General features: G+C 45.9%; 3 protein-coding genes across 3 annotated transcripts in view; 2 read left to right on the plus strand and 1 right to left on the minus strand.

Annotated features, from left to right (window-relative positions):
• The window catches only part of Lamb3 (laminin subunit beta 3), a 113,115-nt gene that overhangs the window by 66,264 nt on the left and 20,964 nt on the right, over positions 1-25,887 (minus strand). The gene's annotated exons all lie outside the window — the stretch shown is intronic.
• On the plus strand, positions 7,382-8,393 carry G0s2 (G0/G1 switch 2). Its single transcript, XM_048439351.3, has 2 exons — positions 7,382-7,539; positions 7,715-8,393. Exon 2 carries the CDS (start codon positions 7,746-7,748, stop codon positions 8,055-8,057), a length of 312 nt encoding a protein of 103 aa, XP_048295308.1. The 5' UTR covers positions 7,382-7,539; positions 7,715-7,745; the 3' UTR covers positions 8,058-8,393.
• The window catches only part of Hsd11b1 (hydroxysteroid 11-beta dehydrogenase 1), a 45,515-nt gene continuing 38,115 nt past the window's right edge, over positions 18,488-25,887 (plus strand). The window contains exon 1 of the mRNA XM_048439352.3: positions 18,488-18,635. The gene's annotated coding sequence lies outside the window, so the exon portion shown is untranslated. The remainder of the gene's footprint in view (positions 18,636-25,887) is intronic.

Genomic DNA, 25,887 nt, shown 5'->3' on the forward strand with positions numbered 1-25,887 from the left:
AAGTCAAAGTGACTGACTTCGGGACATAATGAATCATGACTAAATACCTGGTTAACATGTAGTTTTTCTGGGTTCTAGAATACACAATTAACCCCAGCATTTGGGAGGTGAAAGCCCAGGGATCAGGAGTTTGCAGTCATCCTCAGCTGTGTAGAGAGTTCAAGATCAGTCTGAGCTACAGGAGATACTGCCTTAAAAAGAAAGAAAAGGAAAAAGAAAAAGAAAAGATTTTTGTGGACTTAAGTCTAACAATAGGCAATCTGGTTAGGGGATGGATGTGAAACAATCCAGTGCACATTGAATTGCAGCTATGTCTACATCCCCAAGGTGGAGCTACAACAAGTACATGCAAGTGAGTGAGTGTCAGGCACAAGGAAGTACTTGACCAGGCCGAGTCAGGTTCTCTCCATCGGATCATTTTCCTGGTCAGTCTTTATCGGGCTTGGAATTGATCATTCCTCCATCTTTCTGCCTGGATTCTGTTCTGTTGTCACACAGCAAATGGCCACAGACTCAGCAGTTTCGAACTCTGACGTGTTTAAGGTTCCCCCTCCTGTGGGACAGAAGTCTGGCCACAGCAGCTCAGGTCTCACAGAGATGACACCGGGGGCAGTGCTGAGGCTCCTCTGGAATGGACGGTCTTCTGCTGTGCTCATGTGGCTACAGACAGACAACCAGTTCCTTACTAGCTGCTAGCTGGGTCCATATTGCCCCTCCATCTCCAGAGCGAGAAGTGAGACACCGTGTCACTTGGAACCCTCTTGGCCTTTGATTCTCTTCTTCAGGAAGACCAGGTCCCACCAAGGGACACACCTGACAAATATGGTCCATCTGGGTGACTTCCTTTTCCTGACCATATAACAATCTGATTTTGAGAGACATTTCACTAGCGAAGAGCACTTAATTCTCTTGCAGAGAACCCAGGTTTGGTTCCAAGCACCCACTTGATGCTTCACAACCATCTGTGACTCTGCTTCCAGGGGGGGGGGGGGTTGACACCTTCTCTTGGCCTCTGTAGGCACTATCTGCACATGGTACAGGGGCACAAATGCAGATAAAATAACCATACACACAAAATAAACATAATAAATCATCTAGAGAAGCTCCAGGCCGAGCTGTGAGAGATTCTGACAATGATACAATGGATGGAAAGGAACCTGGAGCTACAGGCTTGGAGAAAAGCTAGGAGCACAGAAGCTAAGGAGACACTGTTTCTGGGCTAAGAGTACCTCACGTTTTCTGTGTGTGACACATGGCCCACATAGGTAACTCTGTACATGACCTGTTCTTTATCTGGTTACTGCCCACGATTTCTATCTTGGTTCCTGGAATTTCCAAACCCCTTCTCTGTGCCGTAGCTACTCTTGCCTAACTGCTCCTGACTGATCATTGACTACACCAGACTTTCCCACCCTTCCCCTTTCCATGTGTCTCCCAGCCTCAAATTCTACCTCCTCCCTCCAGCATCACTGGATGAGTGCCTGTCCAGGCTTTGACAACCTAAACTGCTCAGAGATCGTTCACCCTATGCCTGCTTTGATTACTGAAGGGATCTATTCTCCATCTGTTTGTCTCCCTGACATGCACTGCTGCACCGTGCTGTCCAGTGCATTGCAGGACTTGGGCGCATGTCTTTGTCCTCTGCTGGACTGTGAACTTCTAGAGAGCGAGAGCGGTCTGTCTCTTGCTTCCTGTAACTACGCATAAGGCAATGTTGGATATATGAATGGCTTCAGCAAGTGTCTCTGGAAGCTACCTAAATGTCACCCAAGAAGTGAAAGTGTGCTGGGCTTGGATATGGGGCTGTGAGACCTGCAAAGCTGTATCAGGAGGCAAGACGGCTAAGATAGTAACAGCGCACAGATTGCTTCTTAGAGCAAGCCCTCCAGCTCTTTCAACCCTCACCACACACCACTTAATAGGCATTTTTCTTCACTCTCACTTTATAGACAAAAAACAAAAAAAATAAATAAAAACAAAGAAAAAATAGAAGTCAGAGAAGCTTAGTCACTTGTCCAAGGTCAGACTTCAGTGAGCAGAAAAGGCGGGACTTGAATGAACCTACCACGTCTGTTCAACCCAGATCACATACTCTTACACCTAACTCCCACTGAAGCTTAGGGAAGTTTTCTGACCTGAATCAGACTTGTAAAGCCTCCTATTGCCTTTCAAACTCTGATGATGGCAGAGGCCAGGGGATCCTGAGCAGAGTGGGGGTCCCAGAACAGTCTGCCTGCTCTAGCAGCTGGTGGCTCTGTTGGACTCAAACCATGAGGAACTGGAGTTCAGTGCCTTGTATATCCTCAGGGAAGAGTCCAAGAGGCTGGAAGGGCGCCCCAGAGCAATCCAGTGAACTGGATGCCAGACAGTAAGCTGGGGATGGAAGTGAAAGGTGAGGAGGCCAGAGTTGAGGGAGCCCAGGCAAACTGCCAGCTCTTGGGCAATTTCAACTCCAAGGCTGTAAGCCAAGGATGGGCCACTGAGCCTAAAATAACCTCCCAAGAGGGTCTAACAGGTCGGTTTGCAATCTGTTCCAGCCCTGGCTTTTAAATCAATGTAATTAATACTGGTTGGGCCCCCGCTATAGGTTCACACCATGAAAGTACAAAGGTCTGGTCCTATATGCGGAAAGGAGGCACACTGACAAAGCAGACAATGAGAGCACTGTATGAACGAGGGTGTGTTCTAGTGCCAAGATCTGCAGCTGGAGCCATGTGGGCAACTCAGATTCACAGAAAGGATGGAGCACAATGTGCTGGCAAGGGAATGGGTGGCTTCTAGGAGCTCAAGGGGGAAGGCAGAATAGAAGGACCCTAGCTTTTCGAGAAGAGAGCACGAGGCAGTCTGAGAAGAGTGAGAGTGGGTAGGCCTGACCACAGCAGCACAGAGAGCAGACTGTGCCTTAAAACCTCTCTCAGCTCCCTATGGGGCACACGGGGGTCTTATGGTAGAGGTCAGACCAGTGGAAAGCCCACGTCTAAGAGGTTCCAAGTACCGAGAACATCAGGAAATGCAAAGTCAGCACACAGAAGCCAGGGCCTCACCAGTTCACACTTTAATCAGGCAACAAAAATAAAAAATGAGTGTTTGGGAAAATTATTCATTCAGTGATCATGTTTGGGATGGATTAGATGCAATGAGTAGCAAAAGCTCTCTCTCCCCAAACCCAAACGCTTTTTGTGAGTATCGACCAAACACTGACTGTGTGTGAACCTAATGAATATAGGGTTCTTTTTGCTGAGTTTCATAATCTAGTCATTAAGCCCACAATTACCTACTAAGGACCCACTGTGCAATAAAGGTTGTGCTAAGCACTGAGGAGCAAAGCGAAGTTCTAGCCCTCATGAAATGTGTCCTCCAGTGGGAGTGGAAGACAATACAAAATTTAGATGACAATTCTTTCAACCCAGCAAGCAAAGGCACTGAGTGGGTCTTGCGAGACGGCACGCTTGAGGAAGGCCTCGCCAAGGGAACTGACATAGAATTCAAAGCCAAAGAAGCAATAAATGGAAATGCATCTACTAGGAATATGGATTCTGGGAAGAGTGCAGGAAGGTGAGCATGTCAGATCAAGCGTGCTAAGTAACAACTCCAGGGAATCCACATGGAGGTGTCTGATTGGCACAACTCTAACGGGCAAACGCAGAGGAGATAAAAGCCAGAAGTGTACATTTAAAACTTGCCAATCTGGGGCTGTGGGTTAGTAGCAAGGCACATGTTCAGCACACACAGGAGCCTGTGTTCAATCCCAGTGTAGCACAGCAAGCCCTAAATCATCCATTGAGGCCTGAGTGCCAGGAAGCCCTCCCTCTGAAACTGATACAAAACGATGATGTCATAAGGAGAGCTGGAGAGACGCTTAGTTGGTAAAGCACTTGATTTGAAAGCATGAACTTGAAATTGGCTCCGCTAAGAAAAAGAGGAGGAGGAAAAGGAAGAGGAGGAGAAGAGGGAAGAGGAGGAGGAGGGGGGAGAGGAGGAGGAGGGGGAAGAGGAGGAGGAGGGGGAAGAGGAGGAGGAGGGGGAAGAGGAGGAGGAGGGAGAAGAGGAGGATGAGGGGGAAGAGGAGGAGGCATCCAGGTGTTGTAGTGCATAATAAGAGACAGGTGGGTTCTCTGAAGCCAGCCTCTCTGGTAGAATTGGTGAATTCCAGGCTATTACAAGACCCTTTCCCAAAGAAACAAGATGGACAGTATCCCAAAGAATGACACCCAAAATTGACTTCTGGCTTCCACATACATGCAATCCCCCCCCCACACACACACAGGAGTGGGGTGGGACTGAGGCGTACAAAGGTTTTTAAGTTGGGTGTAAAATACAAAGATAGTTCATACTATGTCCACTGACAATCCGCTTCCTCCAGGCTTCTGGAATCCAAGGGCAGACAGTGGTTTTGTGCAGATAGCAAGCAGATAGCAATCACAACTCAACAGTCCATCTGGGAGCCCGCTATCCCCTGCCTCAGCAAGGGAGCTCTTGCTCTCAGCTCACCCTTGAATAAGACGCTGCCCCTTTGTGGGTTTTCCCTCACCAAATGCTACCGATCTTTCAATGTATCAAGAAAAGGGTTTGAAAAATAAACGAGATAAAATTTAGGTAAAATTTAAACTGCCTCACTTAGCATCCCTAGAAAGGATAAGAAGTGAATATCAGGGTAGATTGTAAGGTTTGAGTGACACCCCAGGACTATAAGTGTTGAAGTGTAACCTCTATTTGAGGGATTAAGGGAATATAGCATTTAAAGAAGTGATTATGGTTAGACAAGCTTTATATACAGTAGAGACACAGAAGCACATGTGTACACTCACACTTTTTATACATCATCAACCACAGGAAAAAAAAAAGATCAAATGATCCTTGACCTTGGAGCTCCAGAACCATAAGCTAAGTTGACCCACACTGTACTACATATCAGTAACAGAAAATGGACTAACTCAAAGAGGGGGATAGCTGTCCATCCTGCTCAGGACTGTCTCAACTTCAACACGGGAAGCCCTCAGCAACCCTTAGTCAAATAGAAGGTTGGTCACCTTGTGGCTGCGTTTGATCTTAAACTGTAACCTGTGTCTGACCCAAACGCAACGGAGACCTGTCCTTCTAAAACTGGTATCAGCCAAGTCCAGCTCTTTGTTTCATTCCCAAGCCTTCCCTAACCTCCTCATCTCACGTCCGAAAGTCAAGGGGTCTTTCTCCAGCAGACAGAGCTGTGCTGAAAAACCTCTGGACATGACTAACCCTAGATCCTTTATCTTTCTGCCCCTGTGATCTGCTTCAGCCCCTGATGCTCCCTCAACAGGCACCACCAAATCCACCAGTGACCCCAATCTGTGTGCCGTGCTGCCTAGCCACTGAGAGCAAGCTGGTGGGGTCAGGGGTCAAGGTCAGGTTATTTTAGAGAGAAGAAAGATGTTGATCTGGCAGGGCCCTGGGGAAGGGGAACCCCAGCTGAATTACGGCTTTGTGGCTGAGGCAGATTGTGTCTGAGGTCTAAATTACAGAAACACAGGAAATACGTGCTGCCCAGTCAGTTTTGGGGTTTTGGGTCAGAAACTGGGCTGACTCACCTTCCGAGGGGAAACCAAGTGGGTACTCTCCTATGAAGGTATACATCACATTCTTTCCCAGAAGCCTCTGTGTCTGGAACCCTCATGGTCATGGGGGAAGCTCCACAGTTATTGCCGCCAGCTACTAGGAGTGCTCCAAAATTATCAGGAAGATTTAAGAACAATGCCAAGACTGAAGTTAAACTTGGCTCAAACCCTCCTTACAGGGCTTTCCAGCTCAACAAGTTTAAAAGAATAGTAAGCCAAGTCATGTTCCTTCAGAAACAATCCCCATTTGGCCTGTGGTTACCTTGATCACTTATGTATCAGCTAAAGCGTGAATTTTAATTTCCAAACTTTCATGACCTTGGCCAATTTCCACCTTTGACAAGACCTGAAGGACTAGTAGCAGACCAAAGGGGTTGGGTCGTAATGCTGCCTTCTGAGTCTGGACAATGACCTCGAACCCCTGAGAATGGCACACTTTCCCCTCTGCCTCTGGACTCTAACAGAGAAGGTTAAGCAGGCTGTTGCAAGATTGCGTCAGTGACCTTTGCAATTTTCTGGCCAGCTGGTTCCCCTTCCTCCCCACCCCACCCCCTGCCTCAAGCCCTTTGGCCTACCTGACTCTCCTTTTCCCCTACTTTGCTAACACAGGTACACCAGTAGCCAGAGTTAAATTAAAGCCACCCCCATCCAGGGGACTGTGTCTAATCTCAAACTAAGCAGCTTTTAAGAGCATTCTCCATCCTGGACCCTCACTCCAGGGTCTACAGCTCTCTCCCAAACCCGGTTGTATGAAAGCATTGTAAGAGGATGAAACACTTACATTGCAGACCGATTTTAACGCAGGCCTTCTTCAAGGCTTGCACCCAACTTCACTTCTTAAGTGAATGGAGAAGAGAATACTCTCTGTGTGTATGTGTGTGTGTGTGTGTGTGTTATAAATATACATGATGCACATAGCCTAACACATGCTAGGTGAGCACTCTATCACAGAACCATATCTACAGTTCTCTTTAATTGTTATTTTTGACACAGGGCCACAGTAAATTATCCAGGTTAAGCTTGGATTTTCCATCCCCCTGCCTCAATAGCTGGGATTACAGGCCTGTGCTTTGGATTTAATGGCTGTTCCCTGTTACACAGAAATACCGATGGAAGCACCTTACAGACAGAGGCTAATTCTCTCTCTCTCTCTCTCTCTCTCACACACACACACACACACACACACACACACACACACACACACCTCTATGCATTAGAAGGAATCCACAATGAACAACTTTCTATTAGGTGACTAGTAATGTCCCCACATTTCAGTAAAAACTCACCTGCCATGAGAGCAACCTTGTTTTTTATTGTTGTTTTGTTTGCTTGCTTGCTTTTGCCGGCTCACTGCAGGGGTCCCTTCCCTTCCCTCCCACCTACACCCTCCCTGATAGGAGAGTGACCCTTCTGCTTGAAAATGAAAGTTTTCAACTATGTGGAACCCCAGATTTTCTCATTAGGGTCTTTTTCAGGTTCCCCTGGGACTACAGGAGTTGGGCACCTACAGACACGGGGAAAAAAAAAAGAGTGTCCTGTCAGGAAAGCATGACATCCATCACCTCTTGGTGTGGGTCCTCTTCCTTGGCTACACAGTGAAGCAGGGCTCTTGGCCTCTGCAGCACCCGCGGTCTAGGATCTCAGGGTGCACATGGCAGGGGCGTGCACCGCTCGTGGCCACCTCCCCCAGGGTCCCCTGCTGCTCTACCCGTTCTCCTTCCTCCTCCCTTTTTTTTTTCCTGGCGGTTTCAGACTGGGGCCCAGGTCAACGAGCCAGGAGGCGGATCCCAGGCTAAAGATAAAAGGGCTCAGGACGCTGAGCGCTGCAGCTGCGGAGTGTCTATCCCAAAGAGGGGCGGCCGCGGGAAGAAGGACGCTAAGGACAGCCTGACGCACTTACTCCCGACCACCGCCAGCAAGTGCTGTCTCGGCTCACACTGCACCCTAGGTGAGCCTCCTTGAGGGAACCAAGTGAGGGCGAGAGACCATAGGTTCCCTTCCCAACTGCCATCTCCCCTTCTACCTCCGACTCACCCCACCCCTTCTCCGGCGTCAGGGTCCCCTGCTTTGTTGCTGTTTCCCTCTGGAAGGCTCAAGCCCCCTCTTTTCTGCTACTTCTGCAGGCCCCGCCACCCACAGCACAGAGGAGCCCAGATGGAGAGTGTGCAGGAGCTGATCCCTCTGGCCAAGGAGGTGATGGCGCAGAAGCCCCGCGGAAAGCTGGTGAAGCTGTACGTGCTGGGCAGCGTGCTGGCGCTCTTCGGTGTGGTTCTCGGCCTGGTGGAGACCGTGTGCAGCCCCTTCACAGCGGCCAGTCGTCTGCGCGACCAGGAGGCAGCAGTGACCGAGCTGAGGGAAGCTTGCGAGCAACAGTCCCTCCACAAGCAGGCCCTGCTGGGCAGAAGCAAGGCACAGGAGGCGACCCTGAGTAGCCGGGTCCTGTCCCTCAGGCAACACGCCTCCTAAGGCGGGTGTCTGGCAGAGGAGGGAGCGAGACAAAGACAGAGAAGAGACATAGAGAGACCATGACTCAGGTGGGAGAGAGCAGAGTAATGTGCTGTTCCCAGAAGCCACCGAATCCAGAACTGACCCCGTACAGATCACCCAAGGGGTCTGGGATTGACTTTTGCTGCTATGTAGCATGTACTGTGATTTGTCCAAGGTTGTGGGGGCAATCAAGGAGCTATCATATTGCATTAGGGAAGGAGATGCGCTTTTTATACAGTTATTTTTATTGTTGTTATTATTATTATTACAATGACTACCATTTTTCATTTTGAAATAAAAACATTTTATACTCTATCTCATTCTTTAATTCCTGGGAGGTGTGGTGACCCTCTCACCCAGCGCTGTGAATAGCCTGCTTCACACATGCTACCCGGCACAGCTCTACTCACAGAAGAGTGAAACTATCAAAAGTCCTAAAGATGTTAGCATTTTTGGATCACTAGATTAATAAGTGAGAGATAACCACTGAATTTCTCGAACAAAGAAAAAGTGATTTGTCTTTTACTCTTTTGTGCAAGCGATTCCTGTGACCGATCTCTCTGCTTAACTATTTGAGAGGAGAGGAGAGAGCAGGGGGAGAGGAAATAAGACTGGAGGAGGAGAGGGAAGGAAGTTGGAAGAAAAGAGAGAATGAGAAAGAAGAAAGAGTGAGAAGAGGGGAAGAGAAGGGAGAGGGAGGATGGGGGGGCAGAGAAACCACCTATCTGGTGGGAGCAGAGGTTCTCTGCCCAGCTGAACCGATAGTCTCTGACCACCCTGAGAAATTACAGCTTAGAAAAGACCTTTGTGACAGAACCGAGTCCTCTCCCTGAAGTCAGAGCTGATAGTGTGTCAACAGCTAATTTAGTAACACTGTGGGACTCCCCAGAGGTAACCCTTCCCCACCCATGCAGGGCCAAGAGGACAGCCTGACCTACTCTGACCAGATGTGGGCATGTCACCCTGACTCTCTGCTCTCCCAAGCTACCCTTACACACAGACACCTCCATTCCATTTAGGTCCGCAAACCCAAACTCCCCAGCGCATTTGGTTCTGACAACCATCATTTCTCCCTAAAATCTATCCTTGTCATCCCCAGGGGAGGAGCACTGGGAATGTGGTGTGATTAACAAATGAAAGAGACATGTCGGAAATTTCAGTGACACCAGAGCTCTTCCTGTTTCCAAATCCAGACACTTGACCCTGTGCTAAGGCAGAGTCCAGCCTTAACGAGTTCAGAGGTCCCAGAAGTTCAGCCAATCGGGCCCTTCAGTCACTCTTCCAGTGACTCCGCAGACCGCTTGCTCCTCTGACCATTCAACACCTTGTCCAGCTCATCTCCCACATCGCCTCACAGGCTGGTCCCCCATCAGTACCTCATACCTCGCTGTTCCTCCATCACCAAACACCTGCATGGTTCTAGCATCTCTGTGACCTGTTTCTATCTACCTCTTATCAGACTTTGCAGGCTGCCCAGCGTGGACACTGGTTCTCTCGGGTTCCTCTTCTGTCCTTTGATACTAGTATCTCCTCACACCCATATTCTCTATATCTCTGAGGAAGATATACCTCTGAGAATTTCAAATTTTTCTGCCCATCAGTAAATTATGTATCAAACTGCGTGCTCTGTTTCTTTGGTGTGAAGGCTGTGTTATGTGTCTATTCAGAGAGTCTGGCTATGTATAAAAACACAAGGGGGGCAAGCATACAGATAACACTAACTTTATTCAGGTTACAATGTAGCATCTCTTGCAGATTCTCCGTCACACTGCCCAGCCCGCTAGCCTGAGCTGCTGGAATCTTTGCGCCTCTCAGAATCTTGCAATTGTGAAGTATAAGTTTCATGCCCACCTGTGCTAGCAGACTTTCTTCTCAACTGCATTGTGGGCAGATCATGATTCTCACAGCCTACCTTCCTGAGGGGTGAGACCATGTCTTTCTCAAATAGAACACGTCCCTTACCCCACACAGAGACAAAAGCTATTCTTGGTTTTATTCTATTTGGCAGTGTTAGCATCAACCTAGGAAAGATGGCAGAGGAATCTTTGTTGGTTCTGTTGATGACAGGACTGGCATAGCAGAGTCAAGATTAATAATAATAATAATAATAATAATAATAATAATAATAAATTTTTGCAGGACTGGAGCCAGGCTCTGAAGCAAATGGAAACTACATGACAAAGAGTTGTTGGATTTTTTATCACACTGTGTGAAGATGTGTCACTGCTTTACTTTGTCTGCCTAAGACACTCAATTGGTTTAATAAAGAGCTGAATGGCCAATAGGTAGGCAGAAGAGGTTAGGCAGGACATTCAGGAAGAGATAGGAACTCTGGTTTAGAATCTGGCACAAGAAATTTCACCAGCAAGACACAAAGGGAGTGGGAAGTACAAAATGGAGGAGAGGTAGAGAGCCACATAGCAGAATGTAGATGAATAGAAACAGGTTAATTCAATTTATAAGAGCTAGTTGGAAGCAAGCCTAAGTCTCTGTATCATTATTTGGCAGACTGGTGGTCCAAAGAAAGTCCAACAAAAAAGACATGCTGCATTTGGCATCCAATGTGGAGGCCCAGCCCATATATTCAAACATGGGCTCTAGGAGAGCTGAGAAAAGTCCTGGACACAGAACCCACTGCTCATGGTGTCCAGAGGCATGGCTCCTCTAAGAGGCCATGGTTTGCAGCCGAACACTTAAATGGTGAATACTAGATAGAATGGGGTCTAGATAGAAATGCCCATTGGAGCATAAACCCAGTAACTTCCCAGAGCTGGGGCGGGTAAATGTGGCTCCCAGCCAGGGTCTGAGGGAATGAGGCTCGGCTCTCACTGACCCAAGGGGGCAGGCAGAGCCAGTCATCAATGCCAGGTGTTAAGTGGAGCCATGTGGCAGGTAGCCTGGTAGTTTAAGGTTTGGCTCATGTGGTCAGAGAAATACTGCAAACATGCAAAAGAAAAAATCCAGGCCCAGGCAGAGAAAGCTTCTAAATAGGTACAGTATGCTTGGATATAAACTTAGGTGCTGAAGAAAATGAGTATAGACAGCCATTTAAAAAAAGTAAATCGTCTAAAAATAGTAAAGTCCTTAAAGAAAGAATAAAGTAATATAAGAAGAATAACCCACGGAAAGACGGGAAATACATAGGGCATCTGGATCCTGTATAGTACTTTGCTAGCTTTGAGTTTTTAAAAAGCTATTGAACAACAACAACAACAACAGAAAAAAGACAGCTGCTGAGAAATATTGGATTGTGGGAAAAGCTACTAAATAGAACCAGCCTATACATTTTAAGACTGTCTTAACATTAGAATGGAAGTCAGGAAATGTGTTGTGTTAGGGGAGAGGCTTTGCCTTTGTTTCCTATGGAAACATAAAGCTATGGATTCCTTCAAAATTAACAAAGACCAGATTTATTTGGAAGAGACCTCCTGAAAATCTCGGCTGCAGACATAAAGGAAGAAATCAAGGGAAAAGCTAGAAGACAGGTGATGTATAAACTGATCCCTCTGTACCGGGAACAGCTAGGAGAAGGGTGAGACGTGACGCGTCTTGTTGACTCGAGTCCTTATGACTTCTTATGGCATGCTGTTCTTTCATGTGGCGTAGATGGAGATTTATATCACAGTCTGGTTATGCAGTCCAAACAGATCTATAAAGTTGACAGGTACCTTTCACCTGCTCAAACATGAACCAGAAAATCCTCTTTAGCTGAATAAACACTACATATTCTGTACTTGTTAGTGCAGGTATGTTATCTTTACAAGTTTGTGCATTTTCAGGGGAAAAAAAAGGACCAAACGCCAACAAAGATAAGTAACTCAGGTGATTCAGTCTCTCAGAATGCCTCTGCTGAAGGTTCCTCAAAAATCTGCATCCAGAACAATTTCAAAACTGCTAGCTGAGACGGTCCAGCCTCATAGACTATTCTAACCAGGACTTCAGATAAGCCCCGAACTTCCCAATATGCAGAGAATGGACAAATGATATGGCTAGTTTTCCCAGGACTTGACCATTATTCTGATTTTTCCCAGGGCCCCCAAGGATGTTATCACCTCACACAACAGGAAGCACTGTAGAGTACACGATGCTCATGTTCCCTAGAGGTGGGGTGGGTGGTTATAGATGTTTGTCTTTTGAGGTGGTTACTTGTAAATTGTTATTGGTCATGATCAGGGAGGAAACTAAGCAAAGGATGTTAGACTTGGGAATCTCTTTCTGAGAAAAACAAAGGGAAGCATAGGATTGATCGGGTAAATTACTAAACCTACTTCTAAACTAAAAAGCAACTACTAGTCTCAAGTATTTTACGTAGATATGGTTATTTTTGTTATAACAACCTGTATATATGTTTCTACTCTTCTTTAAGGTATGGTACCTATGCAGTTCATATAATAATGTACTATGAAGTTCTAAAGCTATTATTATAAACTATTTAGGATAATTAAGAAATGTAGGTTAGTAGTTAGTCATCTATAATAATCAAACTTGTAGTCAGTAGGTATATTCTCAAGGTTAAACAGACAGATCTTAGATATAAAGATGATCTTTAAAGCCTTCAGAGAGCTCCACAATACGACATCTAAGATGTTTTAATAACACAAGGTTTTTCATAACAATGAGACATGTCTGCTCCTAACAGAACCAATCTACTTCCAAGATGATGGGCATTGAAGAACCTCTATATGGAGTTTGCTTTCATTATGGCAAAGTTAATCACTGGGCATAAACTGTCCTTGCCTCAACTGTTGACAAAATGTTGTCCAAATTGGACATGCAGGACACAGAAGAAGGGAACTACTAAACTTTGCTAAGACAAGATAGGACAGTTCTTCAAAATTCCTGCTCCCCAGAAAAGTCTGTCAGATATTATAGTACTGTAGGCCAAAGATAGATGCTGCAACATTACAGAGAAAGCTTAGGTGACTGTCCAGGCAGTCAGCTGTCTCTGTCATTTTATAGTTTTGGAAGTTGTTTGCTTTGCACTTCCAGTTTACTTGGGTAATATTATATTTTTCTTGGGTCTCTGATGGGATTAGATAGTTATACCATTTTTTTGTTGCCAAATTTAAAAAAAACTTACAAAAGAGATGTAAATGTATAAGGTTGAAAGGCATAAAAGCTGAAGTTATTTATCTAAGAAAATATTTAAGGTCTAAAAGATACTTTTAGAAGGGCAATACAAGTTATACTATCAAGTGGTTTAGGTATAAATCTTTGGACTCATCAAGATAGGAGAGATAATAGAGTAATTTCTCCAAATTGGTCAAATACAAATGGACTGAATTGTAAATGTAACTCTTACCTGATAATTGTTCTTATTGTTATAGCTTTATTGTGATAGAGTTAAAAACCTTTCCTTTTTATTTAGGCAAAAAAGGGGAAATGTTGCAGGATATTTTATCACACTGTGTGAAGATATGTTGTTGTTTTACCTTGTCTGTCTAAGACACCTGATTGGTTTAATAAAGAGTTGAAAGGCCAATAGCTGAATGGTCAATAGCTAGGCAGGAGAGGTTAGATGGGACTTCCTGGAAGAGATAGGAACTCTGGTTAGAATCCAGTATGGGAGATTTCGCCAGCGAGACATGAAGGGAGACAGAAGTACAGAATGGGGGAGGGGTAGAGAGCTACGAGGCAGAACATAGGTTAATAGAGACAGGCTAATTTTAAGTTATAAAAGCTAGTTTGGGAACAAGCCTAAGCTGAAAGCCAAGCTTTTATAATAAATAATAAGTGTCCATGTCATTATTTGGGGGCTGGTGTTCCAAAGAAAGTCCAACCAGAGAGATCTCTTACAGAGCCAGGCAAACTGAAACTGAACGGGAAAGAGTCAAGGAGAAGTCGAGCCCAACAGATCAGTCCTATAATCACAAGAGCAAGCGGCACATCCCAGATTTGTCTCTGAGGGAGTTTTGAGACTGGGTTAACGGAGGTGGACTGGGGTCCAGGACAATATAGACAAGAAAGAAGCAAGCCAGCAGGACACTGGCATTCGCCTTTCTGCTTTCTGACTGGGTGAGCTGCCTCGGCTCCTGCTCCCGGTGACTTTCCTGCCAGGACGGTTTGCATCATCCAGCCGTGAGCCAATGTAAGTGCTTTCTCTTCTCTTGCTTGTATCAAGTATTTTGTTATTACGGCAAAACACGTAACTAAAAAGCAGACCCACTTGAGCCTGGGAAGGTGTATCGTTAGCTGACCTTTGCGTTTTCCAAAGTGCTCTGGTGCTAAATTCACCAGTCTGCTCTACAGAGCTCATCCTCACCGGAAACAGCAAGTAACTGACCTTTCAGCCTTTGTTTCATACATTAAATGATGCTTTCACATTCTTTTGACAGTTCTGGAGGGTCTACCCATCCGAGGGTGTTTCCGAGGACCCTTGAATCACCTGGCATATTCTCTGTATTCTCTGGGTTCCTTGTGCCCAAATTCCATTTGTCTTCCTATCTACATCTGAGCTATTAAATCTCAATGAGCAATCTGAGCTTGACCAGTCAGCTTAAGGGTGTACTTTCTGATAATCACACCTAGACCTTCACACAAAGTCCTTAGGCAGTTTGTTTAGGAGATGCCCCCACCGAATAATCGAACAGAGATCTCTGCATAAAAGCATGAGACATTTTGTGTGGGAAGCATGTTATCATTAGCTAATTCAATGTGTGCCTTGGTATGTGCAGTCCCCTCAACCTTTTCCTTCAGAGGTTTGAGACAGTAACTCGGTGTGGCCTTGTGGGTAGCTAAAATGATGGCTTCGGTGTCCATGTGACCCCCAGTTAGAGGAGCTGTTTGGGGAGGTTTAGGAGGTGGAGCCTCGCTGGAGGAAGTGTGTCACTGGAGGTGGCTTTGGGAGTACAAAGCCTCTCCTGTTTCCAGTTTTCTCTCGCTGCTTCCTGTCTGTGTTTGAAGATGCTTGCTCTCAGCTTCTGTTCCTGCCCCAAGGCCTGCTGTCAGGTTTGCTGTCATCATGGATGCTCATCCCTCTGGAAGCCCAAATACACCCTTCCTTCTACAAATTGCCTTGGTCATGCTGTTTTATCACAGTAACAGAAAAGGAACCAATACAGGCATCAAATTAGGTGTGTGGTCAGGATGACCTTGACAAGGTTCCTCTGTCACAGTTCTTCAAGCGTGAAGATTGAAGATGTGTCGCCACACCTAGCTGGAAGTCTTCCGCTTGATTCACGCTTTCACCGCACAACCACTCATTTTCCCGCTGCTTACTTTGCTTTTTGTCTCTATTGTTAAGTCTTGTTTTATGGATTTTTAATCTATTCTTGACTGTCTTAAATCTGATATATAAAAGTAAGAGTGTCTGATAGGAATGGGCAGAGATAAGGACACGTAAATCACCAAACTGATCCAAACTGATCTTCAAGGACACAGTCTACCCTGACTGATGGCCAATTTCAGGGTGGGCTAGCTACTGGTTATGCTGAGCTATGGCAAGCTGCTGCCTCCACGGGCAGAAGGTTATGTTCCTCTGTATTCCAGGGGCACTGAACAGAGGTGGAAGACTGTGTTCATCTGTATTCCAGGAGCCCCACCTGCATGTGGAAAGGTGTGTTCTTATGTATTTCAGGGTATTAATCAGGGTGTTTTCCTATGTTTGGTTCAGAAATAGAAGCCAAGACACCATTCACAGTCACATGCTCCGTCTATGTCACGAGACTCAGTTCTTCTAGGTCAAGCCTCCTATGGAAAGCTGCAAGCATCCTGATTCTTACCCTCACTTGGATAAAGTAAGAATTTTGAGTCAGAACCAGGCGGTGGTGCCATATGCCTTTAATTCCAGCACTCAGGAAGCAGAGGCAGGTGGATCTCTGTGAGTTTGAGGCCACCCTGGTCTACAAGAGGTAGTTCCAGGATAGGCTCCCACACTACAGAGAAACCTTGTCTCAGGAAAAAAAAAAAAAAGAATTTTGAGTCAGAATACCAATGGTCAGTCTGTAGGCTGTGACTCCTTGCAGTCACATGTCACATATAATGTATATCAGATACTTGCATTGCAATTCGTAACAGTATCAAAGTTACAGTTGTGAAGTAGCAGTGAAATAATTTTATGGTTGTGGATCACTACAACATGAGAAATTATATGAAAATGTTGTAGAATTGGGAAGGTTGAGAATCACTACTATAGAACTGTTGATCTGTTTTTAAAAGTCAATAAATTATTATACGTTTAAGAAAAGCTGAATGGGGGCATAGTGGTATATACTTTTTAATTATGGTGATTTGGGAGTGGAGGCCGGTGGATCCAGAGTTCAAGGCCAGTATCTGTTATTGAGTTTGAGGCCAGCCTGAGCTACATGGGATTCCATCTTGAAGAAGGGAAGAATGAGTGAGAAAAGGAAAAAGAACCATGAAAAGAGTGGAAGTTCAGAATAATTAGAAGACTATGACCTCAGAGTCAATAATCACTCCCTACTGTTTTGGAGACAGCGTCTTGTTGTTGCCCTGGCTGGTCTCAGTCTCACTGTTGGCCCGAACTGCTCTCAAGCGTGTAACCTTCCAGCCTGTGCACTGGGGCCCTGGCTGTACAATGCCACACCTTGTTAACTGCTTGTTTAGCTGGCTTGAGGAAGTCTCCTATCACAGAAGCCCATGTTCCTTCCATGTTTGTCTTTCACGTGGCTCTACCTAACATTCCAGGCAAGTCACCGCTGTCTTCAGAGATGTGTTGCTCTGTTCTGTGTGCAGCAGAGCAGCAATCCCCAGCACGAAAGGAAGGACAGCAGGGGTTTGGACGTGGTTTGGCCCTTCAAATCACACGTCAGAAATCTGGCTGGCCTTGCACTGATGATGTTCACTTTGGATGCGCATAACTGAAGGAGTGGGCAGTTTCACAATGAAGATGCTGCCATGTGTCTCTCATTCTGGCACAAGCCCATTTGTTACCTTGCCTTGAGAGGAAACAGAAAAGGAACCAATACAGGCATCAAATTAGGTGTGTGGTCAGGATGACCTTGACAAGGTTCCTCTGTCACAGCTCTTCAAGCGTGAAGATTGAAGATGTGTCGCCACACCTAGCTGGAAGTCTTCCACTTGATTCACGCTTTCACCGCACAACCACTCATTTTATAATAAAAAATAGGAACCAAAAAAAAAACTAAATAAAAATAAAAATAGTCCTTACAAAACTTTCCAGAATTATATGAAGTAGGCCCAACAACTGAAGTAAAGGAGGTCTTGTTTGTTCCCCTTCCCAACCCATTTTCTTTTAATTCACTCAAATATGAATAAGGGAATTTAATTAAAAAATTAAAATGTGCACCTGATGGAGAGTATCCAGTCTGTGGTTAGAAGTTTTCAGAGCGCTGTAGAAAACAAGGTAAAACTTGTTAGAACCCAGAGTTCTCCAGAGAAAATTCGTGGGCCCAGAAATGAAAGAAGGACGTAGTTCCCGTCCTCTCTGAAGTGGGCATTGAAGAAGGGTCACTGAAAAAAGCCAATGCTCGTGTAGGCTAAGAAAGAGGCTGTGAGCCTTCCCCACAGGAGACCCCATCACTCAATGGCCCATCCTCTCACTGAGGTCAGGACCTCTTGCCTCTCCATCCAGTGTGTGCCACCACACTGAGTAATGCCCAAGCTCAGTGTTTGACAGTGCTGAATCGCCTGAAGAAAAAAGAGCTGACCATAACACGGCTTAGTGCTGGGACCAAGTAGGTGCTCTTCAAATATCTGTTGGCTATGTGAATCAATAAATAGTAAGAAAGTGAAAAATTGCGTGTGTGTGTGTGTGTGCGTGCATGTGTGTGTACGTGTGTGTGTGTCTTTCTGTGTCTACATGTGTGTCTTTCTGTGTCTGCATGGGAGTGTGCACGTGTGTGTCTGTGTGTTTGACTGGGGTTATCCCTGACTGGGTTTGTCTCTGCTAATGGAGCCCCTGCTCCTCTGGGTTTCCTTCCTCATCCACCCTATCCCCTAACCTAATTGTGATGGTCTGAAACTCACCTAAAGTGTGGGTAGGCACACAGGCCTTATGGAGAGGGTCCCTAGAGTCTCTCCTGGTGGGAAAGAGAAATCTGCCCAAACGCAGTTCATGTTTCAGCAACTTCCTCTGAGGCAAAGCCAAGACTATGAATTGAGCACCTGCTTCGGTGGAACATGGCTCTACTTGGGTTGCTTCCACCCAGTTTAGAGCTAACAATAGTAACAGGAAAGTTTCCAGGGCAACCAGGACCACTTCCAACATCTCCATGCCAGGCTGCATGGGGTCCCCCTCCTTTGGGGAGCCTGATGCTTACACGGGGATTGGTTCTCTGTTGCAGGTGTCTCACTGCTACAGGCCGAGTCCTCGGAAAGGGCCCTCTTCCTGGAGCTTGGTTTCAAATACATTGTATCATGTGGCAGACCAGCTGGTTTCAGTCTTGAACCAGGTCTTTTGACTCCTCCCAGAAACCGACCAACTTGTGAGCAGGAAATCCTGCCCCTCCCCAAAGAGTGAGAAACCACAGAGGAAGAGAGATGAGACAGAAGGATAGAAAGGAGAAGAAGAGAGAGGAGCAATAGGAAATAGGCAGCCAATTAAAAGGAGGAGCCGCATTTATCTGAAGCCTCAAGGTAAGACTTTATGAAACTGTATGTTGTACGTGTTACTATCACCATTCAGGGCTTGACACACAGTAGGGCCTCAAACACATGCACGTGCATGTACACACACACAGACACACACACACACACACACACACACACACACCTCCCAAAAATAGTGGGTCTATTAAAACAGGATAGCGGGTCTGAAGAGAAACCAACTTCAATGTCAATTTCAATTGTTGGTCAAAAAAAGCAGTAAAAACACTGGAGGAGTTTTCGGGGGTGGGAGGGCTGAGATAAAATGCAGATGGAATAAGTCATCCGCTGCCGGCACCCAGAGCAGCCTGATCGTTTGGGAACAGACCATAGGTCGGAATAAAGAGTTGCTAAGGCAGTGGGGACTCAAAGCATCCGCGTGTTCTTTTAGAGTCGCACAAAGCTAGCCGGGCATCAGCACTTCTGAACTGATGACAGACACAAGGGCCATGCCGCATCTCCTCTGGAGGCTTGTGGAAAGGGTTGCGCTGTCCCACACAGCCAGCCCACTGGGCCTCAGTGCCAGTGGCCTGAGGTCTGAGCCGTGAGGACCGATGTTCCATGGCCTCTCAGCTTCTCCTGAAAGCCCAGTCCAGCCTCTGCTTAGGATGCTAACCCAAGGCATCACACAGCCCTGCTCGGAGAGTGTCCCAAGGTACTTCCTTCACTCCAGGGAGTTTAGAGAACCCCTAAGAGGAAAAAGAAATGTCCTCTCACTTCACAGGTTCCCATACGCCCTGGCCATCACGTACCAGCCAGTCCTCAGGGCTTAGGTTACTGCTCCAATCACTTGTTGGGAGGGGGGGAGGCATGGGAGGAGTTCAGACTACCTAAGTGTTTCAGAAAACATCTAAACAGGGCATCATTGTTTCCACAGCAGTTGGCTTTTTCAAAGGGCTGTTCTCCCAACTTTTTCAGAAGTGTAACAGAATCTGACACATTTTATAACTTGTGTGTGTGTTATGCCTGTGTATGTTGTATTATGCTGCTGTATGTAACGTGTGTAGTAGATGACGTATGTGTTATATGTTAGTGTAGGGGTGTCTGCATGCTGAATGTTAGTATGTGTATAGTGTGGCATATATGTGTGGGTGGTGTCTGTGATATGTGTATGCCTTTAGTGACATATTTCTCTCTGGCATTTGTGAATCCAAAGCTATAAACACGGTGGGAGAGGTAAGGAGAGATGGGGCAATTTCCCTTTTGCTTGCTTATTAAGCATTTAAAGGAATTACCACTCTCTCTTTAGCATTTTCTAAAAACAAAATAAAATAAAACCTTGCCTTTTTCTTAATACTCATCTTTGTAAAGCTAAAACTGCCTGCGTCCAATTTCTGTTTGGGAACAAACCTTGAAGGTAATCTAATTTAATTCCTCCTTTTTGCCAAGGAAGGCAATGGGAGCCAAGACAGGGCAGGGCCTTACTGAAGGCTGCATCTGTGCCTGTGGCAGAAGGGCAACTGGACCTCAGTTATTCTCACTGAGGATCTGTCAAAACATCACCCAAAATTCACATGTCCCCAGACCTTGTAAATACTGCATCTGCTGGGGTGGGGTGGGGGTAAGAGACACAGTTATAATAAGTAAATAATCTCAGCTGGCAAGAATAGGAGAACGAGATTTACTAATGTGAGTTTTTCTGAGGCCTGTTTCATAACTGTTTGTACACCAGAGGATAGAAATGGACAGGAAGCGGCTTGTCATTTGGGAGCTAGAACAAACCCATTCTTGTCACTGAACCAGCATTTAGTGTCTCGCCCCTCTGTGACCTTCAAATTACCCTCATTTTATAACATTTTGAGTTGTCTTGGCTTTTCAGAGGGAGGAAGACGCTGTTGCTTCTATTGGCACGGCCTGTTTCACGTGCCTCCCTAGCAAGGACAGTGATAACCAAGGGGCTTAACCACTCCTCCCTTGCACTGGCTGCTTCATTCAATCTACTCCTCAGTCTCTAGACGCCTGCTCTGCACCCACAGGTGGGAATGCCTTTCTCCCAGTTTCACACCCAGAAATCACAGCCTTAGCTCCAGGGACACCTCCTCCCAGAGATACCGTCTCATACCCTGGGCTGGCATGAGCCGCTGTGCCCTCTCTGAGGGCTCCTGTTAAGATTCTGTGCTTGGACACACTGACACACCTCCATGACTCTGGACTATAATGTACTTTGGAGCGGGCACCATACAGCACAGTCTTTATATTCCCATCACCAAGTGGTTCCAGAAAGATCTTAGGGTTCAAAAAATGTTTCAACAAAAACAACAATTAAAATGGAAGAGGCCTGGGGCAGGCACACTCAGTTGTTGGGGTACTTGCCTGGTGTGCATAAAGCCCTAGGTTTGATCCCCGTCACAGCACAAAGGGGTACATGTATGCCTGTAATTCTAGCACTTGAGAAGTAGAGGCAAGAGGGTCAGAACTTCAAAGTCATCTTTGGCTACATAGCAAACTCCAGTCAGCCTGAACTAGAGACGCCTTTTTTTTTTCTTCCACTGGTGCTATTGTATCACCGTCTCCTTCCCGGGCTTTTGATTCATGGGCCCCTTGAGCATATTTGCCCTCCCTCTGGTCCTGGAGAAGCATTCAGAAAAGATCACTCAGGATTAAGAGTGACATCTTGAACGAGTATTTCTACCTCCTTACAAAAATACTCTGGTGACCGGAGAAGAATGCTCCTGCTGAACCTCAAGGGTGGGGACAGAGATAATAGCAGCTGAGAAATGTCAACACCCTTTCCAAAGATGGCCTGAGCCTGGGAAGCCCAGACCCTCATGAAGCAAAAGTGTCACAAAGCCTCAGGAGAGACATGGGGAGATGCTATCCACCCCTGGGAGACACTCGCAAGAGGAACAAACCCTGAAACACCAACCAGAAGTACAAACAGTGGGATTAGATTGAACTCTGCATGAAGGATGAAGTTACCAGCCCCCTTTCCTGGCTCTGCTCCTGAAATAAGAACAGTCTGTCGTGTGTGCCTTTGCCTACTTACCCATCCCATAGTAGGCAATGAACGAAGGTCAGCCCTGCAGGAAAAACCCAGTGAAAGAGAAAAGTACAAGAGGCTTTGGCACATGGGGTCTCCCTGTGGAACTGCCTGTCACCCTTACTACCCCACAGCAATGTAACAATGAACGGGCAAACCTAGTCAGACCAGGTCAGAGAACACTGGTGCTACCGGAAGTGATCTCTGTGGAGGTCTGCCATGTCCTAGGTTTTCATCCTACCTTGGCTATTGCCACCATCACTCTGACATTAGGGAAGACAGAACATTAACAGATGAGGACCAAAAGGACAAGAAAAAGCTTCTTGAAGCAAAAAAAAAATAGTACAACTGTAAAATTTTAAATTACTACCATGGGACTGGGGAGATGGGCAGAGAGGTCTTGCTGTGCAGACAGGAGAACCTGAGTTCAATTCCCAGCATAACGTTAAGAGCTGGGCACCGTAGCATGTGCCCAAATCTCGGTGTTGAAAAGCCTGAAAGAGACAGGTTTCTAGATCCCTCTGACTGGCCAGCCTAGTTGTATCGGAGAGCTTCTAGTTCAGTGAAAGAACCTGTCTCAAACACTGAGGTGGAGAGCAATGAGGAAAGCCATCGGGAGTCGATCTCTGAATTCCACAGCACATGCCTGTAGACCCACCCACGTGTATACACACACACACACACATATACACACACACATGTATATATATGCCCAACCACATATATACACTCCTGCCCACATTATGTACACACTCCCATAATCACACACACAATTATAATGAAACACAGAAGATAAAATTATGAAATTCTCCAAGAAAGAAAGGAAATGGGGGGAGATAAATATAAAATATCAACCTAGAATCTCTGACACCTTCTAATAACAATGAGAGAGAGAGAGAGAGAGAGAGAGAGAGAGAGAGAGAGAAAGCGAGAACAAGAGAGAGAAAGCGAGAACAAGAGAGAGAGCAGAGAAAATGGAAGAGGATCCACTAACCAAGAAATACTTTCTCCAAAGTTTCCTATGGCAAGTGAACAGTCAGGAGGGTACTCAATGTTCTCAAAGCCCCCTACAAAACAGAAACCAAACCCCACCAAACAGAACACTGGAACTGTTAGACCCCCAGGAGTGAATGGAACCAAGAAGTTCTAAAGAGAGAAACAGCCCACGATACAACAGCTAGGATCAACACTGGATCTAACACCGCTAGCTAGACACTGACAGTGTCCTCCAGATGGGGACAGTATCGTCTCCATCTCCAACCTAGAGTTTCTTGCTCAGCTAAATGCAATGAAGGGGAGTTGGCACCAGGGTAGGGATGATGGGAACTGCGACATTAGCCGAGAACAGAAGCTTCAGGCTGCACAGCAATGTTACGATGTAAACTACTACTCCCCTACTCAGAGTCCTTGTTACACACACACACACACACACACACACACACACACAATCCTTCGGCATCCTCAGGAGTACACCAAGAAAGAGAAACACAGGGACTCCCAGATGTCTGCACAGAGAGGTCCCCACATCGCCAAGCTGTAAAGCTCTGTTCGGGCCGGAAGAGAGGAGAAGTGGGCTTACTACGTGCTACCTGTTTGCTTGGCTTGTAGTTCTTATCTGAGGATCTGGAGGTCATGAGCAACTAAGAAAGCAGAGAAATAAGGATGGGGATGTTTGTTAACTCCCAAGGGAAGGCAAAGGACACAAGAAACAAAATGCAACCGCAGCCCTGGTGTGGCCTTGGCATGCCCTGATAACATGAACGCTGACTGACAATCCCATGGGGACTGTGAAGCTATAGTATCAGGGTCTGGAAGACACCAGATGAAGGTGTGATTAGGGGGGAGGGAAGGTTTCTTATTGGAAATCAGTAACTTCTAAGTTTGTAAAATTAAAAAATACTTAAAAGAATATTGTTTAACAAACGTATAACTGAACCCTTCTGGGGACAGAAACTGTGATAAGTTTTAAAAGTTATTGTCTGTGAGGAGGACTATGGCCTGGAGGCTTCAAGAGCTCTCAGAAACCATGAGGCCTTTTAAACACTCAATGCATTATATTGACAGGTATACGAATTTATTTAGTGTATGTATACAAGTGTGTATATGTGTGTGAGTATGTGCGTATTGATGTGGGAATGGATCATTCTGTGTGCATGCTCGTGTAGAAGCCAGAAGTCAGTCTCCAGTGTGGCTCCTCAGGTGCTGTCCATATTATTGTTTGAGACAAGGTTCTCACTGGGACCTGGGGCTTGATGGTTAGGCTAGGCTGGTGGCCAGCGAGCACCAGGGATCTGCCTGTGTCCACCTCCCTAGAGCTGGGATTACAGGTACATATCACCACACCCAACATTCTATGTGTATGCTGGGGACTGAACTCAGCTCCCCATTTTTATGCAAGAGGTTCTTGATCAACTGGACCATCTTGCCAGCATCAAGAATTAAATTTAAAAGTGGCTCTGTTGTGTCCTATCAGCCACATGTTGATGCCTGGAGTCACCAAGTTAAGCCTCAAACTAGTTATATAACTAAGGCACTGGCTAATTAGTTAATACAGAGTTCAGTTTGTTGAGCAGGTTCCTTGACCCTCTTTGGACAGTATTACAGGAAGCTGGAACTAGAACCGGGTTAAAGGGGTCAGATCCCATGCAGGACTGCTGCCGCCGGGGAAAGAAGAGCTCTGCATAGAACTGGGCTCAGTTCCAAATACAGACCAGACATGTGAGGGTTTGCAGCCAAACTGCAAGATGGCGATTGGCAGATGGAAAATTACTAGGAGGAAGCATCGGAGTGAGGGAAGAGAGATGGTGCCCATGAACCTGACCTGATAGAAGTCTTGCCAAAGACTGGCCAAGGTGACCAGCATTACCAAGGGATGGAGGAAGATGAGAAGACTGATCAGATATCGAGGCTGAATAGACACTGGGGGAAGGAAGGGCAGAGTCCTTGCCAAGTGAATTAGCAAGGTCTTGCTAAAGCTAGATTTTGTGTGCACGAATGGGTTTTGCAAAGGCTCAGGAGCCTACTGGGCCAAACAGGAGCCGCTTTGTCAGGAACTTTGGAAAAATGAACATTCCTGGGTCCCACCCTTGACTGAAATAATTCATCAGGCCTGCTGGGGTCTGAGAATCTGTCCTCCACTTTCCAAAGGACTTGGTATGGTGTAGGTGGTGTGAGGAGAGGGTGTGTGTGTGTGTGTGTGTGTGTGTGTGTGTGTGTGTGTAGGGAGGGGATCAGAGATGGTGTGTGTGGTGTGAGGAGAGAGAGAGAGAGAGAGAGAGAGAGAGAGAGAGAGAGAGAGAAGGGAGGGGGTCAGAGATACCAGTTTCCTGCATGTGGGTCTTTCTGGGCATGTATCAGTGTTTATGAGTCTTTCTCCTCCCCTCTCTTTCACCCTCTTTGTCCTGACTTAACCCACAGGTCCCTCTGGATTATAGAAACATTGCCAGAAATTAAATCCCACTATCTGTTCTCTGGCTTTGAATTGCTTCAGTTTTTTTTTCTTTTTCTTCCAGCCCTTGGGCGCCCTCTCCTGCCAGAAGTTTGTTAAAACCTTCAGAATCTTGAAATTTGCAGGCAAATGGATGGATCTAGGAAAAAAAAATGACTGAGGTAACCCAGGCCCAGAAAGACAAATATAATATGTATTCACTCATAAGTGACTGTTAGACGTAAAGCAAAGAAAACCCAGCCTACAGTCCACAACCCCAGATAAACTAGACAAAAAAGATGACCCGAAGAGAGACATACATGGATCTTCATAGGAAAGTCAAAAAGACAAGATCTCCTGAGTAAATTGGGAGAGTAGGGGTCACAGGAGAGCGTAGATAGGGAGAGGACAGGAGGGGAGGGAAGTTAAGAAATATGTATAGCTCAATAAAAACAATTAAAAACCTTCAGGATCCAAAATCAACCCATAAAACCCATTTTCAATATACCAATAATGAACTTGCTAAGAAAAAAATCAGGAAAAACAAAATACAATTCACAATGGCTCCAAAACACTAAACACCTAAGAACAAACCCATCCAACAAGATATGAACTTAAAAACACTGAAAAAACATAATTGAAAGAGACCCCCAGAAATGGACTGACAGGATTAATATCATGAAATGGTTCTTATCAAAAGAAATCTACAGGTTCAATGCAATCCCCATCAAAACCCTGATGACACTCTACACAGAACTAGAAAAAAAATCCTAAAACCCAAACTCATATAAAATCACAAAAGACTCCAAGAGAGCCAAAGCAAACCTAGGCGGAAA

This window comes from Myodes glareolus, chromosome 5 (genome assembly GCF_982192425.1).
Source record: "Myodes glareolus chromosome 5, mMyoGla1.1, whole genome shotgun sequence".
Taxonomy (NCBI): Eukaryota; Metazoa; Chordata; class Mammalia; order Rodentia; family Cricetidae; genus Myodes; species Myodes glareolus.

What these genes read in the sequence shown, in the direction of transcription:
- G0s2 (XM_048439351.3), top strand. Translation starts at nt 7,746, where the DNA reads ATGGAGAGTGTGCAGGAGCTGATCCCTCTGGCCAAGGAGGTGATGGCG.